The sequence below is a fragment of the Mustelus asterias genome, chromosome 27, assembly GCF_964213995.1.
Source record: "Mustelus asterias chromosome 27, sMusAst1.hap1.1, whole genome shotgun sequence".
NCBI classification, from domain to species: Eukaryota; Metazoa; Chordata; class Chondrichthyes; order Carcharhiniformes; family Triakidae; genus Mustelus; species Mustelus asterias.
Window position 1 is genome coordinate 29,405,865 of NC_135827.1, and position 21,508 is coordinate 29,427,372.

General features: G+C 45.2%; 1 protein-coding gene across 6 annotated transcripts in view; it reads left to right on the top strand.

Annotated features, from left to right (window-relative positions):
- cadm1a (cell adhesion molecule 1a) overlaps positions 1-21,508 on the top strand; it is a 455,101-nt gene that overhangs the window by 302,196 nt on the left and 131,397 nt on the right. For 4 of the 6 annotated variants that reach the window (XM_078198993.1, XM_078198989.1, XM_078198991.1 and 1 more), the window contains exon 2: positions 19,008-19,028. The exons of the other annotated variants lie outside the window; for them this stretch is intronic. In XM_078198993.1, coding sequence (XP_078055119.1) covers positions 19,008-19,028 — 21 coding nt within the window. The remainder of the gene's footprint in view (positions 1-19,007; positions 19,029-21,508) is intronic. 6 annotated transcript variants of the gene reach the window in all.

Consider the following 21,508-nt stretch of genomic DNA (forward strand, 5'->3'; position numbering starts at 1 on the left):
CCCGGGTTCTCAGGTGACTGTCAGTGTGCAGTTTGTACGTTAAGTTTTAAATCAATTTTATTCATTAGTGTCACATTAACACTGCAATGAAGTTAGTGTGAAAATCGCCTGTGTGGGTTTCCTTCAGGTGCTCCGGTTTCCTCCCGCAGTCCAAAGATGTGCAGGTTAAGTGGATTGGCCATGCCAACCTGCTCCTTAGTGTCCCAAGATTATGGGGATTAGTCATGGTAAATGTGTGGGGTTACAGGGGGAGGGTGGAGTGGTGTGTCGGGGTAAGATACTCTGTCAGAGAGTTGGTGACTGGCCTCCTTCTGCACTCTAGGGATTCTACGATAAGAATTAGAAATGTTTGCCTCAACTAGAGACAAGTTGCAGATGGTCTTTGACCAATTGACGATGTTTTTTGTTCTGGGTTTCTCTTCAAAGGACATCTCGCCCATGTTCGTACTAATTCATTCACACGCCACTTAGGTGCGCCAACATTTCCAATTGATACCTTATTCTGCACAAGTTGCACCTTTAAAACATTTCATGCCTCTTGAAGTTCAAGTTTGAAAGTTTATTGATTAGAGTCACAAGTAGGCTTACATTGCAATGAAGTTACTGTGAAAAGCCCCTAGTCGCCACACTCCGGCGCCTGTTCGGATACACTGAGCGAGAATTTAACAAGGCCAATGCACCTAACCAGCACATCTTTTGGACTGTGGGAAGAAACCGGAGCACCTGGAGGAAACCCACGCAGACACAAGGAGAACGTGCAGATTCCGCACAGACAGTGACCCAAGCCAAGAATCAAATCCAGGTCCCTGGCGCTGAGAGGCAGCAGTGCTAACAACTGTGCCACCGTGCCGTTCTTGCACCCCTTTTCACTCCTTGAAGACCTAACTCTGCTTTGTTCCAATTATAAGCTTGGATAGCCATAAGGACGAGTACGGTGGGGTGAAACTTTTGACTGCCCAATTGGAAACACAACTGCTTTGGCAAATTTACTGCATAAAGATAATATTCGGCCTCCAGACTGGCAGAATGCAATGTGACGTTGAGATTCATCATTTGGAAGTGGCAGCAAGATGAAGAAGTCTTCTGCTTCTACCCGAGGAGAGGTTTTGATGCCTTTGGGATATAATTGCTTTGGTCCCAAGTGATTTTGATCTTGCTTGGGATAACATTGATGCACTGACAGGATGTGATGCGGTTGTCTGGGGAGCGTAGAGCAGGTGCAGGGAACAGGTGCTCCAACCTAGAGAAAGAAGCTTTCCGAACAAATCCACATGCTGTGCCTTTGGGAGATCAAGTTCTCTCCTTGACAGTCGAAAGCTCCTATTACACCCAGGGTCCCTTGAGTATAACTAAGCAGATGAGAAGTCTGCTTTTCGCAGTCAGTTTGATAAGGTAATGCACCTAGGGGCACACTTCTGATTTTCTCCGAGAATCCAAATCTCCCAACTCGCTGAAGGATGCGGGTTTCCAGATGATTGGCCTGATTACAAAATGAGGAACTCTTCAGAAAAAAACAAACCTCTCCATTGCACACGTCAGTGTAGAACCCGTTCCATTGTTAATGTTCAAGTTAAAACTCATTTAACGGCAAAATCTATGCCATATGGGCTGTGAAGTAAGATGTGTGGAAAAAGAATTAAATTGTGCCAGTAGAATTTTTCTCCTTTGGGCTGACAGCAGGTTGGTTGAGATATAGCTGAATATATTGTATAAATTTTCATATTTTACTCATAAAATGTTCAAATGACAAAATAACAGGCACAATATCAACAGCCCTTCAATCACGGCGGGGGAACGAACAAGGGGTTCAAATTCGGACCAGGCAAGAATCTGGCAAATCATCCTGCCGCCCGCAGCTGGAGGTCAGAGGACAACTTTGGGTCCGAGTCTGAGGGAGTTTTTGGGATTGGCCTGGAATTCGCTCTGTCGTACCCAGTCAAAGCCAAGCCAACTGACCACTGCCTGGGTTCCACAGTGTAGGGAGGGCACACCAGAGTGCCACCAATGGTGGAGTAGTTAAAATCAGGGATTGACAGGAGGCCAGGGTGAGAGGAGCGCAGATAAGGTGGAGAGTTGGGGGGGGACTAAAATTTCACCAGAGTTGAAAGCATGGTCACCAGTGGTGGACCATTAAGATCAGATGCTCAAGAGACCAAACGTCTCAAATGGCCCTCTGAAAATATTATTTTCAGTCCAAAGATGTGCGGGTTAGGTTGATGGACCATGCTAAATTGCCCCGTAGCGTCAGGGGGATTAGCAGGGTAAATACACAACGTTACAAGGGTAGGGCCTGGTGGGATTGTTGTCGGTGCAGGCTTGATGGGCCGAATGATCTCCTTCTGCACTGTAGGGATTCTATGAATGGATGAATGTCAAATTGTTCTCCTGGTGCCAGTTCACTATATCGCAGTGTGTGGTACTGTGCAGTGTTCAAAGAGTTCAGATGTTGACATATGGTAAATAAACAATGTAATGGTTTCTGACCTGATAAAATCTTTCACGGTTGATCACTTAGATCTAAGAACCTGGCCCTTTTCCCTCCTATTGTAATCACAGCATTTGTAATTATTAATAAGCTTGGTACCAGGTGGAAAGGTGCTGGGGGTGCCGACTCTCGCAGATAGAACATAGAAAAAATACAGCACAAACAGGCACTTCGGCCCACAAGTTGCGCCGGTCATGTCCCTACCTACCTAGGCTTATATGTAGTCTTACCTATAACCCTCAATCATAGAACATAGAAAAAATACCTGGTTTTTGGGGAAAGCATAGGTGCGTGTGCATGTTGATATGTCGTGTCCCGACACCTGCTGCCAAACCGCTGTAAGATTTCTAAACAAACGGTGCAGTTTTAAATGCAATTCTGTGTCAATAAAAGGGAAAAGTAAAATCTCATTTCCTGTTCTAAGGAGCCCCAGATCACACCATGGCTAATGCTAATGATTTGGAAAAGATGTCTCTGTTTGACCATGATTGGATTACCTTCTTGTTTAGCACCAAGTATGTACTGATCTCTGGTGACAGTGCCACCAACTGTATGGGGCGTCGTTGCTCTCATCAAAGGCGCGACTGGAGAAGCTTCTCTCAGTGGTCTGCTGGTTATGTGTCGTGCTCTGTCTTGCTGTGTTTAGTGTCTGCTCAGAAGACATTTCAAGCGCTGTGCAGCGACTACATGCTGCTTGCTGTCTGTTGAATCATTCCACCTTCCCCACTACCCTCAAACTCACTCTGCTTTTGAAGCTGGAAATCAGTTGGAGACAGTTCATCAAATTCAGTTCTTCTTCTGCTCCCAGTAAATCCAGTTTAATCCAGTAATTTAATGCTGAGTTATAAAGTGGCAGAATGGGAAACACGATGGCCTGGTTGCTGTGGTTACAGTCTCTTCGACTGAGATAGTTAATCTTGGAGTTTCCTCTTTTGAATGCAGTGGTAGGCGACGCCTGAATTCAGTTGCCTTTTACTCGTTTTTTTCACTTGTGATCTTCGATCTAACAAATCGGTTCACTCAGCTTTAATACCATGGCCCTCCTCTACTGGGTATGATTTGATTGAATTTATTATTGTCACATGTATTAGGAAAGTATTGTTTCTTGTGCGCTATACAGACAAGTAAGTAAATAAGTTTATTTATTAGTTACGAGTAAGGCTTACATTAACACTGTAATGAAGTTACTGTGAAATTCCCCTAGTCACCACAGTCCGGCGTCTGTTCGGTCAATGAACACGTCTTTAAGAATGTGGGAGGAAACCGGAGCACCCGCAGGAAACCCACGCAGACACGGGGAGAACGTACAAACTCCACACAAACAGTGACCCAAGCCGGGAATTGAACTCGGGTCCCTGGCGCTGTGAAGCAGCAATGCATTGTGCTACCATGCCGCCCCAAAGCATACTATTCATAGTGTACGTACAGGAGAAGGAAAGGAGGGAGTGCAGAATGTAGTGTTACAATCATAGCTAGGGTGTAGAGAAAGATCAGCTTAATGCGAGGTAGGTCCATTCAAAAGTCTGATGGCAGCAGGGAAGAAGCGGTTGGTACGTGACTTCAGACTTTTTTATCTTTTTCCCGACGGAAGAAGTTGGAAGAGAGAATGTCTGGGGTGTGTAGGGTCTTTGATTATGCTGGCTGCTTTTCCAAGTCAATGGATGGGAGGCTGGTTTGCGTGAAGGACTGGGCTACGTTCACAACCCTTTGTAGTTTCCAGGGGAAGGTGAAGAGGTGAATTACATATTTAAGACTTCACCTTGAAAGCCAGGTAGACCAAGCATTTACAAACATTGTTGCACATGGGGTTTAGTTGAGTGTCATCAGCTTTCCAATAAACCACTGAGATGGACAAGAGAACATAATCACGTGTAATTCGAGTTGCCTCTCATCCAGACTTGAAGAAATCCAACTTTATTCTGCCATGGGAGGGGAAGTCTGGTCCAGGTGATGAAACCTCAAACAGCAGTTTATCCTCCAGCTTCTTTCGATTCAAGGTTGGATATTCATACGCATGCTGTTTTCCACCCGAGTTTCTGATCGTTTCCAGCCAGCGAGATTTGTCACTGGGAGCACCGTGTTGTAGAATTGCCCCGCTCAAGCGCACTGGGATGTGATGCATACTTGACTCGCTGACACAGTCGAAGTGAAATGAAAGGCTCTGACAAAGGGTCATCAAGATTTGAAACGTTGGCCCTATTCTCGCTCCCCAGATGCTGTTAGACCTGCTGAGATTTTCCAGCATTTTCTGTTCTGTTTCAGATTCCAGCATCCGCAGTAATTTGCTTTTATGAAGGTGCTTTTGTTGACTTTGCTTTCTGAAAGTCTTACTGGGAATCCCATGGTGTAAATATTTTCTAAACACTAAGCCTTGAATATTAGCGCACAATTTGAAGGTGCATGAAAAGATATGAATGTAAATATCACAGCAGTGTTATAAAGGCAGCTATTTCAGGGGTGTTTGAACAGATTGGGAGGCGAGATATTAACGTGGAGCTCTTGAGTTTTGAATTGATCCCCCCTCTTGTTCCATTCTTGCTGCTGGAAGTTGATGGATCACCCAGGATGAAGTTCTCCAGCTGCCGGCAGTTTTCTAGCACTTTGTCCTAATAATTGCCCTTAATGTGTGAGCTGTTGTATTGAGTATCAGCAGGGTGTTTATCTGGTTGGGGAGGTGGGGGGGAACCTGCACAGTTGAATCTTGTCCACATGTGAACATTTTTCAGGGTGGAATCAGAGGGGGTACCTCTGGATCATTAGTTTTCTCTGTCCTGTGTGTAGATTGCCCAAGCCAATATCACAGCTGCCCAATGTACAATCGGGCTAAGCTGGAAAAGTACATGATGGGACAAAGGAATGGAAGGATGCTCTGGTACAGTTACATGAAGTAGGCTGGGAGGAGAAACACCTGGAGCATAAATACAAGCATAGAATCATAGAATCCTTACAGTGCAGAAGAGGCCATAAGACCATATGACATAGGAGCAGAATTAGGCCACTCGGCCCATTGAATCTGCTCTGCCAATCAGTCATGGCTGATATTTTTCTCATCCCCATTCTTCTGTCTTTTTCCCATAACCCCTGATCCCCTTATTATTCAAGAACCTATCTCTCTCTGTCTTAAAGACACTCAATGACCTGGCCTCCACAGCCTTCTGCAGCAAAGAGTTCCACAGATTCACCACTCTCTGGCTGAAGAAATTCCTCTTCATCTCTGTTTTAAAGGATCATCCCTTTAGCCTGAGGTTGTGCCCTCTCGTTCTAGTTTTTCCTACTAGTGGAAGCATCCTCTCCACATCCACTCTATCCAGGCCTCGCAGTATCCGGTACGTTTCAATAAGATCCCCCCCTCATCCTACTAAACTCCAACGAGTCCTCAATCGTTCCTCATACAACAAGCTCTTCATTCCAGGGATCATTCTTGTGAACCTCCTCTGGATCTTTTCCAAGGCCAGCGCATCCTTCCTTAGATATGGGTTATTCAGCCCATCAAGTCTACACCGACTCTCTGTCACACTATCTGGTTGGGGAGAGGGGGGAACCTGCACAGTTGAATCTTGTCCATATGTGAACATTTTTCAGGCCCTATCCCTGTAACCCACACATTTACCATGGCGAATCCATCTAACTCGCACATCTTGGGCCGCAACAGGGTGATTTAGCATAGCCAATCCACCTAACCTGCACATCTTTGGACTCCGCAGACACACAGTGAGCGTGCAAACTCCATGCAGATAGTCACCCAAGGTCCTGGCGCTGTGAGGCAGCAGTGCTAATCACTGTACCGCAATGTCAACCAGTTGGGCCAAGTGGCCTTATTTCTGTGCTGTAAATTTAATGTGATCTCAGCTGGGGTAAGCCATCTAAAGTGTTTTTTTAAAAGTTTATTTATTAGTGTCACAAGTCGGCTTACACTAATACTACAATGAAGTTACTGTGAAAATCCCCTAGTCGCCACACTCCTGCACCTGTTCGGGTACACTGAGGGTGAATTTAGCATGGCCAATGCACCTAACCAGCACGTCTTTCGACCTGTGGGAGGAAACCGGCAGGAACCCATGCAGATACGGGGAGAAGGTGCAGACTCCGCACAGTCACCTCTGGCTTGGGTCACTGTCTGTGTGGAGTTTGCACGTTCTCCCTGTGTCTGCATGGGTTTCCTCCGGGTTCTCTGGTTTCCTCCCACAGTCTGAAAGACGTGCTGGTTAGCTCGATTGACCCGAACAGGCGCCAGAGTGTGACGACTAGGGGAATTTCACAGTAACTTCATTGCAGCGTTAATGTAAGCCTTACTTGTGACTAATAAATAAACTTTATTTTACTTTACAATGACCCAAGCCGGAATCAAGCTCTGGTCCCTGGCACTGTAAGGCAGCAGTACTAACCACTGTGCTGCGAAGGAGCGGCGCTCCGAAAGCTAATGGTATTTGCTACCAAATAAACCTGTTGGACTTTAACCTGGTGTTGTGAGACTTCTTACTGTGTCTGCCCCACTCCACACAGGCCTGGGGTTGAACCTGGAACCAGTCTTGTTTCAAAGACTTTCTTCCATACCCAGTTATAAATGGGGTCATCTGTGTGTACGGCCGTGCTTTCCACATTAATTTTCTTCCTTCATGGAATGGGGTAAAGAAAAAACGGAATCCCTTACTCTTCGTGATTGCCAAGGCAGATGATTGGAACGTGGTTTGTTTGCATTCTGTAACAACTCAGCAGCCTTGTGATTTATAGAGAGCTGGAGAACAAAGCGAACTATTGTCTACTGTCTGCTGATTGGGAAGGAGAGAGCGGGGGAAAATTTCCAGTGTTTACCAGTCTCCAACTGAAAATTGTGTCTCACTGCAGATGACAAACGAGTAGCTGTCACTATTAAACTGAGCACACATTGCCTTTCCCTGCAGAAATGCTGCCAGTGTTAGCTTCTCCACCAATGCTTAATGATGTAGAGGCACATCATGCAGCAGGTGGGCTGATTCAATATCATTTCACCAGGTTTGTAAATGAAATGACTCATTCAATGTCATACTTGTGTCAACGATTTGGCGTGGACACTGAGGCTAGAATAGGCGGGGTGTGCAAAAAGGCTTCAGGGCAATGGGGTGGAATTTTCCAAATATTCTGCAGAGCGCTGGCTCAGGTAGGAGCTGTGTGAAAACTCACCACTTTCACAGATGCCTTTCCTGGCCTGATTTAACAGCACTCTGGTTTGCCCTATCTGAAATTTGTACTGAAGGTGAAGTGTATATTCTGCTTTGTCCCTGAGCACTACGGCATGCTCAGGTTGGCAACCGCTTGGCTGTCCTTTATGGTACTTGATGCCCAGCCGCGGCCAAATGCATAAAAGCAGAAAATACCGCCGAACAGTGACCTGATAATGAAAGGTGCGGGAACAAATATCTCTCCTCCGTCACCTTGGATACAGTTGCCAGGGCCTTGTGTTGGCAACCCTAGCGTTAACACATTGGCCAGTGTTTGTATCTGAAAGTGAGGAAAGCAACAGGAAGCGTTCTGCAATTTGCTAAGATGAATGTGAAAAGCCGTTCCCTCCCCAGTTGTGTTACAAATTGGCAAATTGATTTTGATCAACCAAAGGTCAAAAGCTCTCTCTCTGAAATCGCTTCTCAGTAAATTCCCCTGCGCTGGAAAGGTCGTTATGGCTTCCCGCCCAATTCCTACTTGTTTACTACAGACATGGGACAACTCTCATCCTTATCGTCACATTTAATGTTGTCAACATTTTATAGTTTCTGCAAGGTATAGCCTTTGTATGTTGGCATCCAGCCTCCCTTCAATCGTCAGCAACACTTGGCATGCCTCACACTTTCTGTTTGTTTTCTGTGCGGTGTGGTATTTGATGAATTCTCGACATATCGGCTTCTTTTTGAACGGCTGCAGGTGGTAACGTCCTTTCATCGGGACTTTCATCCATCAGTGTAGAACTCCTGTCTTATCAGTTTGACACCAAGCGACAAGAATAGGAGCACAATCGCAGAAAAGCTGAAAGGACATAAATCCTTCAGTGGTGGAGGTCAGTCTGGCGATGAGCAGGAATACTCCACACTGGCAACAGCTTGTTGTGCGCCCCAGAGGGAACAGGGCTATTAATTGTCAAGGAAGCTCATTTCCTTAATGCTGCGGGAAAACAACCAACACCACAAAAGTCATTTGTCAAAAAGTCATGACGACTGTTTGCGTTTTAAATATAAAATACAGTTCCAAATCGAGTTGAATGCGCAGGTGAACTGGAAACAGACGCTATGATAAATGCTCTCCAACTCTTGTACATCATTTGAGCTCACTTCCACCCTCTTCCACAGTGGTTAGCACTGCTGTCTCACAGCACCAGGGACCTGGGTTCAATTCCGGCCTTGGGTGATTGTGTGTGTGGAGTTTGCACGTTCTCCCCATGTCTGCGTGGGTTTCCTCCGGGTGCTCCAGTTTCCTCCCACAGTCCAAAGATATGTCTGTTAGGTTGATTGGCCATGCTAGATTGCCTCTTCGTGTCTCAAGAAGTGTGGGCTATGGGGATCAGCGGGGTAAATGTGTGGGGTTACGGTGCTGGGGCTTGGGTAAGATGCTCTATCAGAGAATCGGGGCAGACTCGACGGGCCGAATGGCCTCCTTCTGCACTGTAGGCATTCTATGATTCTTCCTCCATTCACTATCATTCTGCATAGTTTTAATAAAAAATCTGAATTAAAAAAACTCCCATTTACCAAAATAATATTTACTAAGAAGCTTGCTACAGGAACCGAGTCTTATTGATGTGACGTTGCTTTTATCTAATGAGGTTTAATCTGTTCCACATGCATTGTTACAAGTGCATTGTTTGCCTTTTATCCTGAGTTGTTCCTCACTGACAAGTTCATGTTGTTTTTCATGCGAGGTGTGGCCTTAGGCAATGAAATGCCTGGTAAAAGTTCAGTCGATCCCCAGAATTCGTTATGGCCAAGCATGAGACCCAAAGCGTCCTGTTGTACCCTGAGCATTGAGTGGGTGTCCGATTGGATGACATTCTAATTGTCAGATGTACAGGGCGGCACGGTAGCACAGTGGTTAGCACGGCTGCTTCACAGCTCCAGGGACCTGGGTTCGATTCCCGGCTTGGGTCACTGTCTGTGTGGAGTTTGCACATTCTCTTCGTGTCTGCGTGGGTTTCCTCCGGGTGCTCTGGTTTCCTCCCACAGTCCAAAGATGTGCGGGTTAGGTTGATTGGCCATGCTAAAATTGCCCTTAGTGTCCTGGGATGCGTAGGTTAGAGGGATTAATGGGTAAATATGTAGGAATATGGGGATAGGGCCTGGGTGGGATTGTGGTCGGTGCAGACTCGATGGGCTGAATGGCCTCTCTCTGTGCTGTAGGGTTTCTAAGATTCTAAGAATCAAAATGGTGGGAGGAGCTTTTGTAGCAGATTCCTGTCTGAGTTTCTCCAGCTTCCCCCTCAGTCAAAGGGGGAAGTCTTCTTCTTTCTCTGCTGTTTTGGACTTCCTTCAGTATCCTCTTTGACTTCTCATGCACTTTGCATGCATCATCCTTGGTCTCCGCTCCCCCACCTTTTCTGATATGAGCCTAGGAATTCAGCTGGACAATGCCCATTTATTGGACACTAGATGGCCTCTTTCCATGGAATCTATAGAATTGCTTACAGTGCAGAAAGAGGCCATCCAGCTCATCGAGTCTGCACCAACTCTCCGAAAGAGCATCCCACACAAGCCTCCCTCACCACCCCCCCACCCCCCTTCCCCTCCCCCCAAAGCTCTATTGCCGTAACCCTGTACATCTAGCATGGCCAATCAGCCTAACCCGCACACCTTTGGACTGTGGGAGGAAACCGGAGGAAACCCACGCAGACACTGGGAGAACGTCCGAACTCCACACAGACAGGCTGGAATCGAACCCGGGTCCCTGGCTCTGTGAGGCAGCAGTGCTAACCACTGTGCCACCATGCTGCCTCCAAAAAGACAGACAAAATGCGCCTGCTTATCATGAACCAGAAGTACGTCACCTTCTGCAATGGTAAAGGCCTCAACTTATCATGGACCATTCCTGAAACAGATCTTGGAATCCAAAAGGTCCCCACTGTAAGATTGTTTGCTCTGGGACAGCCTGTGTAGATTACACTAAGGAAACCCAGAGCCAGAAGCAGGAGGCTGGAACATACAAGGGTCAATGTGCCGTCTATTTCCAGGCTGTGTCATTCAAGAACCAAGTGGGCAGCTTTGTAATCTGTTAAATCCAATATTGGTGTGCTGAGGAAAGAAAGCAGTCTGAAACCAGCCTGTATCTTAAAACAGATTTCTTTCCAAGCCTGCAGAGTAAAGACGCGCACTCTTCCAATTCCCTCCAACACCCAGTACGAACACTTCTTTTTCTATTCGTGTAATGAAACCCTAATGCTTTCCCAATTGGAGACAGCTGCTCTCGATTACCAAGTTAAAACATGTACACCACAGCAACTCAATTCCAACATTAACAATCTCCACACATTTCCACTGCAACCCTAGCCTGGTGGTAAAAGCTTGCAGTTCGCTTTAACCCTGTGGTTTTCTGAATCCTTTGAAAACCTCCCTGAGATGGAAATGTTACTCTCTCTGGGAAGCTGTGGGCTGAAACCCAGCAAACTTTTCCCCAGCATCCTGGTATATCAGTGTGGGTTCCTTCGTCAAAAGCTCGACACCATGTGGCACATTCTCATAGCATTGATTTGAGAGAGCAGATTTCTTTTCACAGGTACAGTGCGCCTGGGGATAAGTTTTTGTGTTCTGCCTCTTGGTAATGTGTTACTCCGCGTGCCTTTTGTAGAAAGCGCCTATTCCGGCACTCTTGTTGTACATTTGTTCTGTCATAAAGGAAGTTTGTGGCTTCACGCTTTGCGGTGACTGTTAATATTCAGAAGCGGTCAGCGGGTTTCACTGTGGTTCTGCGTTTGTACAGAACAGCTCTCAAATGTTTCTAACTCTGGAAGGTTGATGTGATTCTTTGCCTTTGATTAATGGCAGTGATGCAGAGATGCTAGGTTAGTTACCACAACTGAGCTCTGAGCCGAGATGTCTAATTCTTTTCATTGGCCCTAGCGATTGGTGTCAAAAGCAAATGAAGCAACTAGACTTGTTTTTATGAACACACTGAATTCTTTACTGATGTTTTTTTGTTAGACTGTCTTTTCCCCTATTTTCTTCCTCCCCATCCACTGAAGACATTGATTCACCCTGGGGTATCTTTCCACATGAATCCTGCACCCTGTCAACATAAACGGTGTGTGACCGTGAGAGTCATTGTAGCTGAGCCCAAACCTATTCTTTCCAATACACATGCCAAGTGTACATTCCAGTATGGGTTATGAGATAGCTATCACACACGGGATGCGATGGCCTCGTGGTATTATCGCTAGACTATTAAACTGGAAACTCAGCTGAAGGTCCGGGGCCCAAGTTCAAATCCCGCCACGGCAGATAGTGGAATTTGAATTCAATTGAAAAAAAAAAATCTGGAATTAAGAGTCTACTGATGACCATGGTCGATTGTCAGAAAAACCCATCTGGTTCACTAATGTCCTTACGGGAAGGAAATCTGCCGATCTTACCAGGTCTGGCCTACATGTGACTCCAGAGCCACAGCAATGTGGTTGACTCTCAACTCTCCAGCAAGGACAACTATGGATGGGCAAAAAATGCTGGCCAGCAGGCGACGCCCATGTCCCAGGAATGAATAAAGAAACAATTGTTACAGCACAAGAGGAGATCTTTCAGCCTGTCCTCTCTATGCTGGCTCTCTGGGTGAACAATTCACCTAGTGCCACTCCCTCACCTTCTCCCCATAGCCCTACAGGCTCTTAATCCAGTTCCCTCACCAATGCCTTGATTGATACTTCCTCCTACGCATTTTCAGGCAATGCATTCCTCATCACTCACGGTGGTGTGAACAAGTTTTCCTCGTGTCAATCTTGCTTCTTTTGCCAATTACCTTAAACCTGTGCCCTCCTTTTCTCCATGCTTCCACCATTGGGAATGATTTTTCCATAGCTATTCTGCCCAGACCAATTATGATTTTGAATGCTTCGATCAAATTTCCTTTCAAACTTCTCAAGGAAAGGAATCCCAACTTCTCCAATTAATAGAATTATATAGATTTCTATAGAATTTATAGAAGATTCCCTACAGTGCAGAATTTGAATTTGATTTGATTTATTATTGTCACATGTATTATTATACAGTGAAAAGTATTGTTTCTTGCGTGCTATACAGACAAAGCTTACTATTCATAGAGAAGGAAAGGAGAGAGTGCAGAATGTAGTGTTACAACCATCGTTCGGGTGTAGAGAAAGATCAACTTAATGTGAGGAGGTAGGTCCATTCAAAAGTCTGATGGCAACAGGGAAGTTTTCTTGAGTCGGTTGGTACGTGACCTCAGACTTTTGTATCTTTTTCCCGACGGAAGAAGGTGGAAGAGAGTATGTCCAGGGTGTGTGGGGCCCTTAATTATGCTGGCTGCTTTTCTGAGGCAGTGGGAAGTGTAGACAGGGTCAATGAATGGGAGGCTGGTTTGAGTGATGGACTGAGTTGATTTGACTTGCTTTTGATTTATAATTGTCACGTGGATTAGTATACAGTGAAAAGTATTGTTCCTTGCCTTGAAGGAAGTCATTCGGCCCATCGAAACTGCACCAACTCTCCGACAGAACATCTTAGCTCTATCCCCATAATCCCACATATTTATCCCACTCATCCCCCTAACCTACACACCTTGGGACACTAAGGGGTAATTTAGCATGGCCAATGCACCTAAACTGCACGTCTTTGGACTGTGGGAAGAAACCCACGCAGACACTGGGAGAACGTGCAAATTTCAAACAGGATCACCCAAGGCTGGAATTGAACCTGGGTCCCTGGTGCTGTGAATTGGCCGTGCTTGCCACTGTGCCACCATGCCCCATGCTGACAGAAGCAGGAAATTCGACTGAATTGCTTTTCTCTGCACTTCATTGGTGCCACTCACCACCCCAGACATTAGTCTGTCTGAGATCTGCTCACTGAGACCAGGGAACAAATTGAAATATTTCTTTGTCAGTGTGACTCAGCATGACCCTGCGCTGTACTTGAAACATTGCTGTTGAAGCTACTGACAGCTCATATTTCTATTGTGAGAATATTGGACATCATGAACAGAAGCACGAGTTGTAATTCTAAACTGAACTGGCACCAACACAAGCTTTTCAGGCGAGGTGGTAAAAGTAATGGGCGGAATTTTCCACGCAACCCGTCACATGCTTCGAGGTAGAGGAGGCAGCCTGCCATTGGCTGGAGGCGGGATCTTCTGGTCCCGCTGTTAATGGGGTTTCTAATTGAATGCACCCTAGTTGCAGGGAAATCTGCGATGGGGTGCGCTGCCAGCAGGACCGGAAAATCCCGCCGGCGTGAATGTCCGGAAAGTTCTGGCCATGATTTCTCTGTGCTGACTGAAGAGATATCTGGTCCACTCAATCAATGCCTTGGCAAAAGACAAGTATATAGACCAAGAATCCACACTGGCACTGGAGGTGACTGCAGACTGGAATACGCCACTGTAGGCAGTTTGCAAGGTCCAACAGATAGCTATGAAATAAATGGCCAAATAATGTGTCTGTGGTGATTATTGAGGGGTATTTGTTGGCCAGGTTGCTGGAATAATTTCCTTATATTTTCAGAATAACATGATTAATATCTGTGTTTGTGTTCAGTCAGGAATGTTTAAAGGTCTGCGTAATTAGGTGCAATCTGCGGAAGACTAAATATTTATGTGGCCACGATTGCAAGTGGTACGAACAATCAAAGATCATAGAATCCCTACAGTGCAGAAGAAGGCCATTAGGCTCATCGAGTGTGTACCAACCCTGAGGATTGATAAAGTTCAAATGTAAATTAGAGCATATAAAAATGAAAAATGGCAACGATTTACTCAAAGAACATCAAGCCAACCAAGGAACAGTAGATATAAGCTCCAGCTCTGACAAAGGGTCGAAACGTTAGCTCTATTCTCTCCCCACGGATGCTGTCAGACCTGCCAGGATTTTCTAGTATTTTCTGTTTTTGTTCAAGAAACAGTAGACTTGACACTCAATTCGGCCAAGCCCGGCACAATAGCAATCAATAAGATAAATTGGATTGGACCGAGATACCCAATTGAGTAGAGTGAGAGGAGGGCTTAAACCATACAGAACTGTTCCAATTCTAGTTATCAGAGAAGTTATACAAGCCTCGGAGGCAATTCAATTAAGAGTCTCAAAGCTGATTCCCAAGGGTGAGTTTTAACTCTTCTCCAATCAGTGGGAATTGAGTGGAGAGTGACATTAAAATAGAGTAGCTCCACTCCAGGCCAGTCTGCAATTTAACATTGCCAGTTTTAGTAGCAATGCCACCCACCAGTAACCTCATGAGCAAATTCAGAGACGCACAAGGGGCCAAATAAATCAGTTCCTGAGCAGGGCCCCTGTTGGGAGTCTTATCAAGAAAGAAAAGAAAAATTCTGCTTGGAGGGACACAGAGGAACAATTGTTTTCCCCCCTTCTTTCCTCAACACATCCTCCACCAACCCCCATCTTGACTTCTGTTGACCTGGTTTATCCCCATTCCTCAGTTGCAAGGTGCCTCATTGCATCTTCTCTCCAGGACTTGCTGGGGAACTCTGGGCTGGTCAAGCAGCTCACTGCTGGGAATCACAGTGAAAAAATATTCCTGGCATTTGAATGCCACTCTCGGATACAATTCCCACCAGGAGTGAAAATTAGCTCTCCTGTATCCAAGTAAGTTTTGAGAAAATGTTAGAGAAAGTTCATCTTTTCATTTTTGATAAGTGACCAAGGGGGTGGCCTTGTATTAAATATTATACGGCGTGGAAAAGATAAATGCAGAAAATTACTTCAGATTGATGTCCGAGAAGGCTGTGTGGAGTTTACACGTTCTCCCTGCGTCTGCGTGGGTTTCCTCCGGGTGCTCCGGTTTCCTCCCACAGTCCAAAGATGTGCAGGTTAGATGGATTGACCATGCTAAATCTGTGGGGTTACAAGGCAGGGGGTGGCGAAGGCCTGGGTAAGATACTCTGTTAGAGAGTCGGTGCAGACTTGATGGGCCGAATGGCCTGTTATGCACTGTAGGGATTCTTTTCTAAGGCAAACTCAGGATTAATATGGGGGATTTTTTTCTTGACAGAATGAGCAACACATGGAACGGCCCTCCTTGAGAATAGTAGAAGGAAACCCTTGCATTATTTAAGAAACAATTGAATGTTGCACTGGGCGAACTGTTGCATTCTCTGAACTAAAATGGCCATAAGTGTGTGCATTCTTCCATCTATTTTGTGATCTTGTAAATTGGGTGTTTTGTTGCCACTTTGATTCTGTGCAATTTACATTGGTATTGTGGTTGCTGGAGTGAACAGGGGCCAGTAGATTTCAGTCAATAATTTATTAGCAAACTCGCTCCAATAGGTCGCAATGCTCACTCACATGAGAACTGTCACTGCGGGGAGATTGAGGTTGAAGCCAAGTCATTTTGTTGGGACAGTGTGGGTGGAGCTCTTCTCAGCTTTTACCCGTGATAGACGATATACCAATGTTTGACGCTGTGCTCCATCGTTGAGTGCTAACCTTTCTCCAGTAGAGAAACACACGCCAGAAAAGTTATGAAGTGGTGAGGGGAGGAGATTGAGTTGATTGCTCTTTGATGACCAGGAGAATTGAGATTGCGGCATTGTTATGCTGTGGATGCATCTGGAATAAACACAACTGGGATTGAACAGTAAATATAATTTATCTGATGCACTTCAGAAAAAAAATTACATGGTTGAAGTATTTTAACTGGCTCTATTGACCTTTCTTGTAAAAGCAGATTTGGACTTTTCAGTTACTTATTGGCAGACCTTATGAGGTCGTTGCTATGGAGACCTTGAGCATTTTTGTAAAGCCAAGTCTGACAATCTTCCCAGAAAAATTACGTTGCCTGTTGACTTTTATGTTTGTTCTCTCTATTTTGAAGGGATCTTCAGATTTTGCCAATATTTAACGGGAAATTCCTCTGTTTATTCAATGTAGTAAGGCTTTGTTTTTGGGATAAATGTAACACAGAGGAAATGCTAACCAATTATCTTAGTATTTGTATATTTTTTTCCTGTTGAGTATCTCTGTGGTCACTGCTTAAGTAAGAAAGCTGCCCTCTCATTTCTGCACTATGCCATCTCGATTTGAATGCTGAGAAGCACATCATTTATTTATTATTGTCACAAGTAGGCTTACCTTAACACTGTAATTAAGTTACTACGAAAATCCCCTAGTCACCACAGTCCAGCGTCTGTTCGGGCACATTGAGGGAAAATTTAGCATGGCCAATGCACCTAACCAGCTCGTCTTTCGGACTGTGGGAGGAAACTGGAGCACCTCGAGTTTATTAGTTTCACAAGTAGGCTTACATTAACACTGCAATGTACTCCAACTCAACTCGATTTTCAAGTTTGCTGATGACGCCACTGTTGTGGGTCGGATCTCAATGACGAGATGGAGTACATGAAAGAGATAGAGAATTTGGTGAATTGGTGCGATGACAATCTCTCCCTCAATGTCAGCAAAACAAAGGAGATTGTCATTGACTTTAGGAAGCGTAGTGGAGGACATGCCCCTGTCTACATCAATGGGGACAAAGGCTTCAAGCTTTTAGATCACCAAGAGCCTGTCCAGTCCCGCCATGCGGACGCTATAGTTAAGAAAGCCCACCAACGCCTCTACTTTCTCAGGAGTCTAAGGAAATTTGGCATGTCCGCTACGACTCTCACCACCTTCTAAAGATGCACCATAGAAAGCCGCCTTTCTGGTTGTATGACAGCTTGGTATGGCTCCTGCTCTACCCAAGACCGCAAGAAACTACAAAGGGTCATGCAGGAAGCCCAGTCCATCACTCAAGCCAGCCTCCCAGCCATTGACACTGTCTATACTTTCCACTGCCTCAGTAAAGCAGCCAGCATAATCAAGGACCCCACGCACCCCAGACATAATCTCTTCCACCTTCTTCTGCTGAGAAAAGGATAAACAAGTCTGAGGTCACATACCAACCAATTCAAAAACCGCTCCTTCCCTGCTGCCATCAGACTTTTGAATGGACGTACCTCGCATTAAGTTGATCTTTCTCTACATCCTATCTATGACTATAACCCTGTATTCTGACTCCTTTCCTTCCCTATGTACGGCATGCTTTGTCTGTATAGCGCGCATGAAACCATACTTTTCACTGTATACTAATATATGTGACAATAATAAATCAAATCAAATGAAGTTGCTGTGAAAATCCCCTAGTCGCCACACTCCGGTGCCTGTTCGGGTACACCTGAGGGAAAACTTAGCATGGCCAACGCACCTAACCAGCATGTCTTTCAAACTTTCAGTTTCCTAACCCCACAGACACGGCGAGAATGTGCAAACTCTGCACAGACCCCAAGTTGGGAATCGAACCTGGGTCCCTGGCGCTGTGAGGCAGCAGTGCTAACCACTGTGCCACCATGCCATCCATCAGTGTGCTTTCTTATTTGATTGCCTTATTCGCCAAATATTTCCTCCTCTTTGTCCTCCATTCTTTGGCCAAAGTTCTGCATTTTGGCAGAAGGAGCCATTCGCACTATTCTACTCAGCTGTCGACTGTGTTACACATAGATCACCTGCCATTGACTAGATTTTCAAACAGCTCAAGATGCAATAGGACTGACTTCCAGATGTATGAGAGTCTACAAATTTAAGCACCAACGTTTATTGAGCGCGTTACAAAGTGAAGACTTATTAACGTTTCTGTCAGGCTAATTCAGTGTTATATTATTGGGTTGCTTGTTACTCGACCATTTTTTTAAATACAAGAACACCAAGTGGTACAACTACACGCCGTACATTAGTCAGTGGGCTTGTCAGGGAATCTGTGTTAATGAGCTTGGATTTTGATCTGCCAACATAACAGCTGTAATTCCAGAAAAAAAACTGCTTCATTTTTTTTTTCGACACAATTCTCGGTACAAGGCATTGAAAAAAAGTGCTTTTGTTGTGATCTGGGAGAATGTCTCATGCCTTTTCTTTTCCTGAGGAGTTGAATCATTCCTCGGTCGTGATGCATGCCCAAACAGGAGACTGTTGGGATGATTAATGCATGTCAAGATGTTAAATCCTCTAACTCTTGTAATGAAACATTGGCGCAGGTTCGGACTTGAGCAAGGAAGACATTGAGAGCCTGCATTGGGCTTCACTAGCTGTCTGGTCTTGGAGCTGAATAGATGTGTTAAGTACACACTGTGCACCTTATCGCGTTAATGACTGTATTGCTTGCACTGTACCGTACAGCAAGTTTCCCCCTCCACAGGTTATCGGTAAATCTTGAGCGCTATTCATGTTCTCGTGATTGCTTGTGTTTTTTCTCTAAGAGCTTTAATCACATGTGGCTAATGCTGACTTCTAAACTTGTTTTTCTTTTGTCTTTTCCCCACCCCTCCCTCTTCTACCCAAACCGCTCTTTTCTCACAGGCGCTGCACAAGAGATCGAAGGTAGAGAAGGACAAATGCATTTCATAAGCTTGGACTCTCTCTGTTTCACGTGGGAACCACCTTAAAAGGGAAAAGAGCTCCAAATTGGATGGCCAGCCATTGCACCAACCCATGCAATAATCATTCAGTATCTTGCTTTAAAATGCAACCTGAGGTCTGGTACTGGGGGATATAAAGATGCAATTATCAATGATGCCCTTTAATTTGCATTCTAATATTGCCTTAGACCACTAACAACAAGTAAAGGAATAACCCAAAAATTGATTCTTTCGTTTGGAATCTGGACTCTCTTCGATTTAAATTTCTCTTGTCAGTTGTGTGGAAGCCATGAGGTTAAAGCTAAATCTCACTGATAGAAACTTGTATTTTGTTTCTTGCCCAGCCATTTTAACATCAAAAATATTTTTAAAGTTAGAGTTTATTTATTAGTCGCAAGTAAGACTGACATTAACACTGCAATGAAGTTACTGTGAAATCCCCCTAGTCGCCACACTCCGGCACCTGTTCGGGTCAATGCACCTAACCAGCACATCTTTCCGAATGTGGGAGGAAACTGGAGCATCCGGAGGAAACCCACGCAGACACGGGGAGAACGTGCGAACTCCACACAGACAGTGACCCAAACCGGGAATCAAACCCGGGTCCCTGGCGCTATGAAGCGGCAGTGCTAACCACTGTGCTACTGTGCCTCCCCCTGTGTTCTCAAAAACTCTATTCTCCAGTGATTATCCTGGCAACTCCAGTAGCAGACAGAAACAACTTGGCCGGAATTTCCCGGCCATTCACGCTGGAGGGATTCTCCAGTCCCGCTGCAGTGAACAGAGATTAGGTTGAGCGCCAATTCTCCGTCCTCGCTGCCAGCGGTGGCGGGGGCGTGAGCATCCGGAAAATTCCGGACTTCGTGCATGCTTTGCTTCCTTTCTTCTGTTTTAAACGTGGGTGTTGTACAACCACAACAACTTGCATTTCTATAGCACGCCTCGAGAGGTGCCACTGAACGTTGTGACATTCTGCTGGCTCAAGTTTTCAGACTGGCTGCATCAGCCAGGTTAAAATGAAGAGCTTGGGAAATTAGGTTGTAACTGAATTGAGGGTACAGACTGTAGCTGTGCATGCATCACAACAATGAGGCAAGTGAACCCGTATGGATAAAGCAGTGTAGCTAGAATGTTCTGTTTGTTCCTTTTTGGACAAATATGATGAATTCATTGTTATAAGATGAAGATTTATGCAGGTGTTATGGTACCTGCGTGCAGTGTTCTGATAGCCAAGTTGCCTATTGTACATTGCACAGGGGAGCTGCTTTGCATTGCCCATCCAGACTGGTTTTTTTTCAGTGGCTTCATCTAAAAGCTGCCCTTCTTAAAAGATTTCTTTCAGGGAAAACAATTTCTGCTCTTTAGGCATGATTGCCCAGCCAGGAGGCTGATCTCTGATTCCTGTTGAGCCCGTGGCAAGATTGTGGGGAGGAGGAGAGAGAAATGTGCTACGTTTCGTGTTTTTATCCGGTTCCAGTTGAAAATATATATCTGCTTCATTAGATCACTCCTCTGACATGCAGCTTAATGTGGGGAATCACCAGTGTGAATGTATTTCCTGCCAGCCTACAAGCCAAACATTGGTGTGTCATGTAACACTCACTGTCTTCTATAATTTGCCCGCATTGGCTCCTGCTGAGATTTGTAACATTCTCACCCTTGCTTTTACAGGCCCTTCGGCCCACAATGTTGTGCCGAACATGACGCAAATTAAACTAATCCCTGCTGCCTGCCCTTGCTCCACATCCCTCTATTCATAGAGTCGTACAGAGTCACAAAGGTTTACAGCATGGAAACAGGCCCTTAACTTGTCCATGCCGCCCTTTTTTTTAAAACGCCTAAGCTAGTCCCAATTGCCCGCATTTGGCTCATATCCTTCTATACCCATCTTACCCATGTAACTGCCTAAATGCTTTTTAAAAGACAAAATTGTACCTGCCTCTACTATTACCTCTGGCAGCTTGTTCCAGACACTCACCACCCTCTGTGTTAAAACTTTGCCCCTCTGGACCCTTTTGCATCTCTTCCCTCTCACCTTAAACCTATGCCCTCTAGTTTTAGACATCCCTACCTTTGAGAAAAGATATTGATTATCTAGCTGATCTGTGCCCCTCATTATTTTATAGACCTCTATAAGAACACCCCTCAGCCTTCTATGCTCCAGAGAAAAAAGTCCCAGTCTATCCAGCCTCTCCTTATAACTCAAACCATCAAGTCCCGGTAGCATCCTAGTAAATCTTTTCTGCACTCTTTCTAGTTTAGTAATATCCTTTCTATAATAGGGTGACCAGAACTGTACACAGTATTCCAAGTGTGGCCTTACCAATGTCTTGTACAACTTCAACAAGGTGCCCCAACTCCTGTATTCAATTTTTTGACCAACGAAACCAAGCATGCTGAATGTCTTCTTCATCATTCTATCCACCTGTGACTCCACTTTCA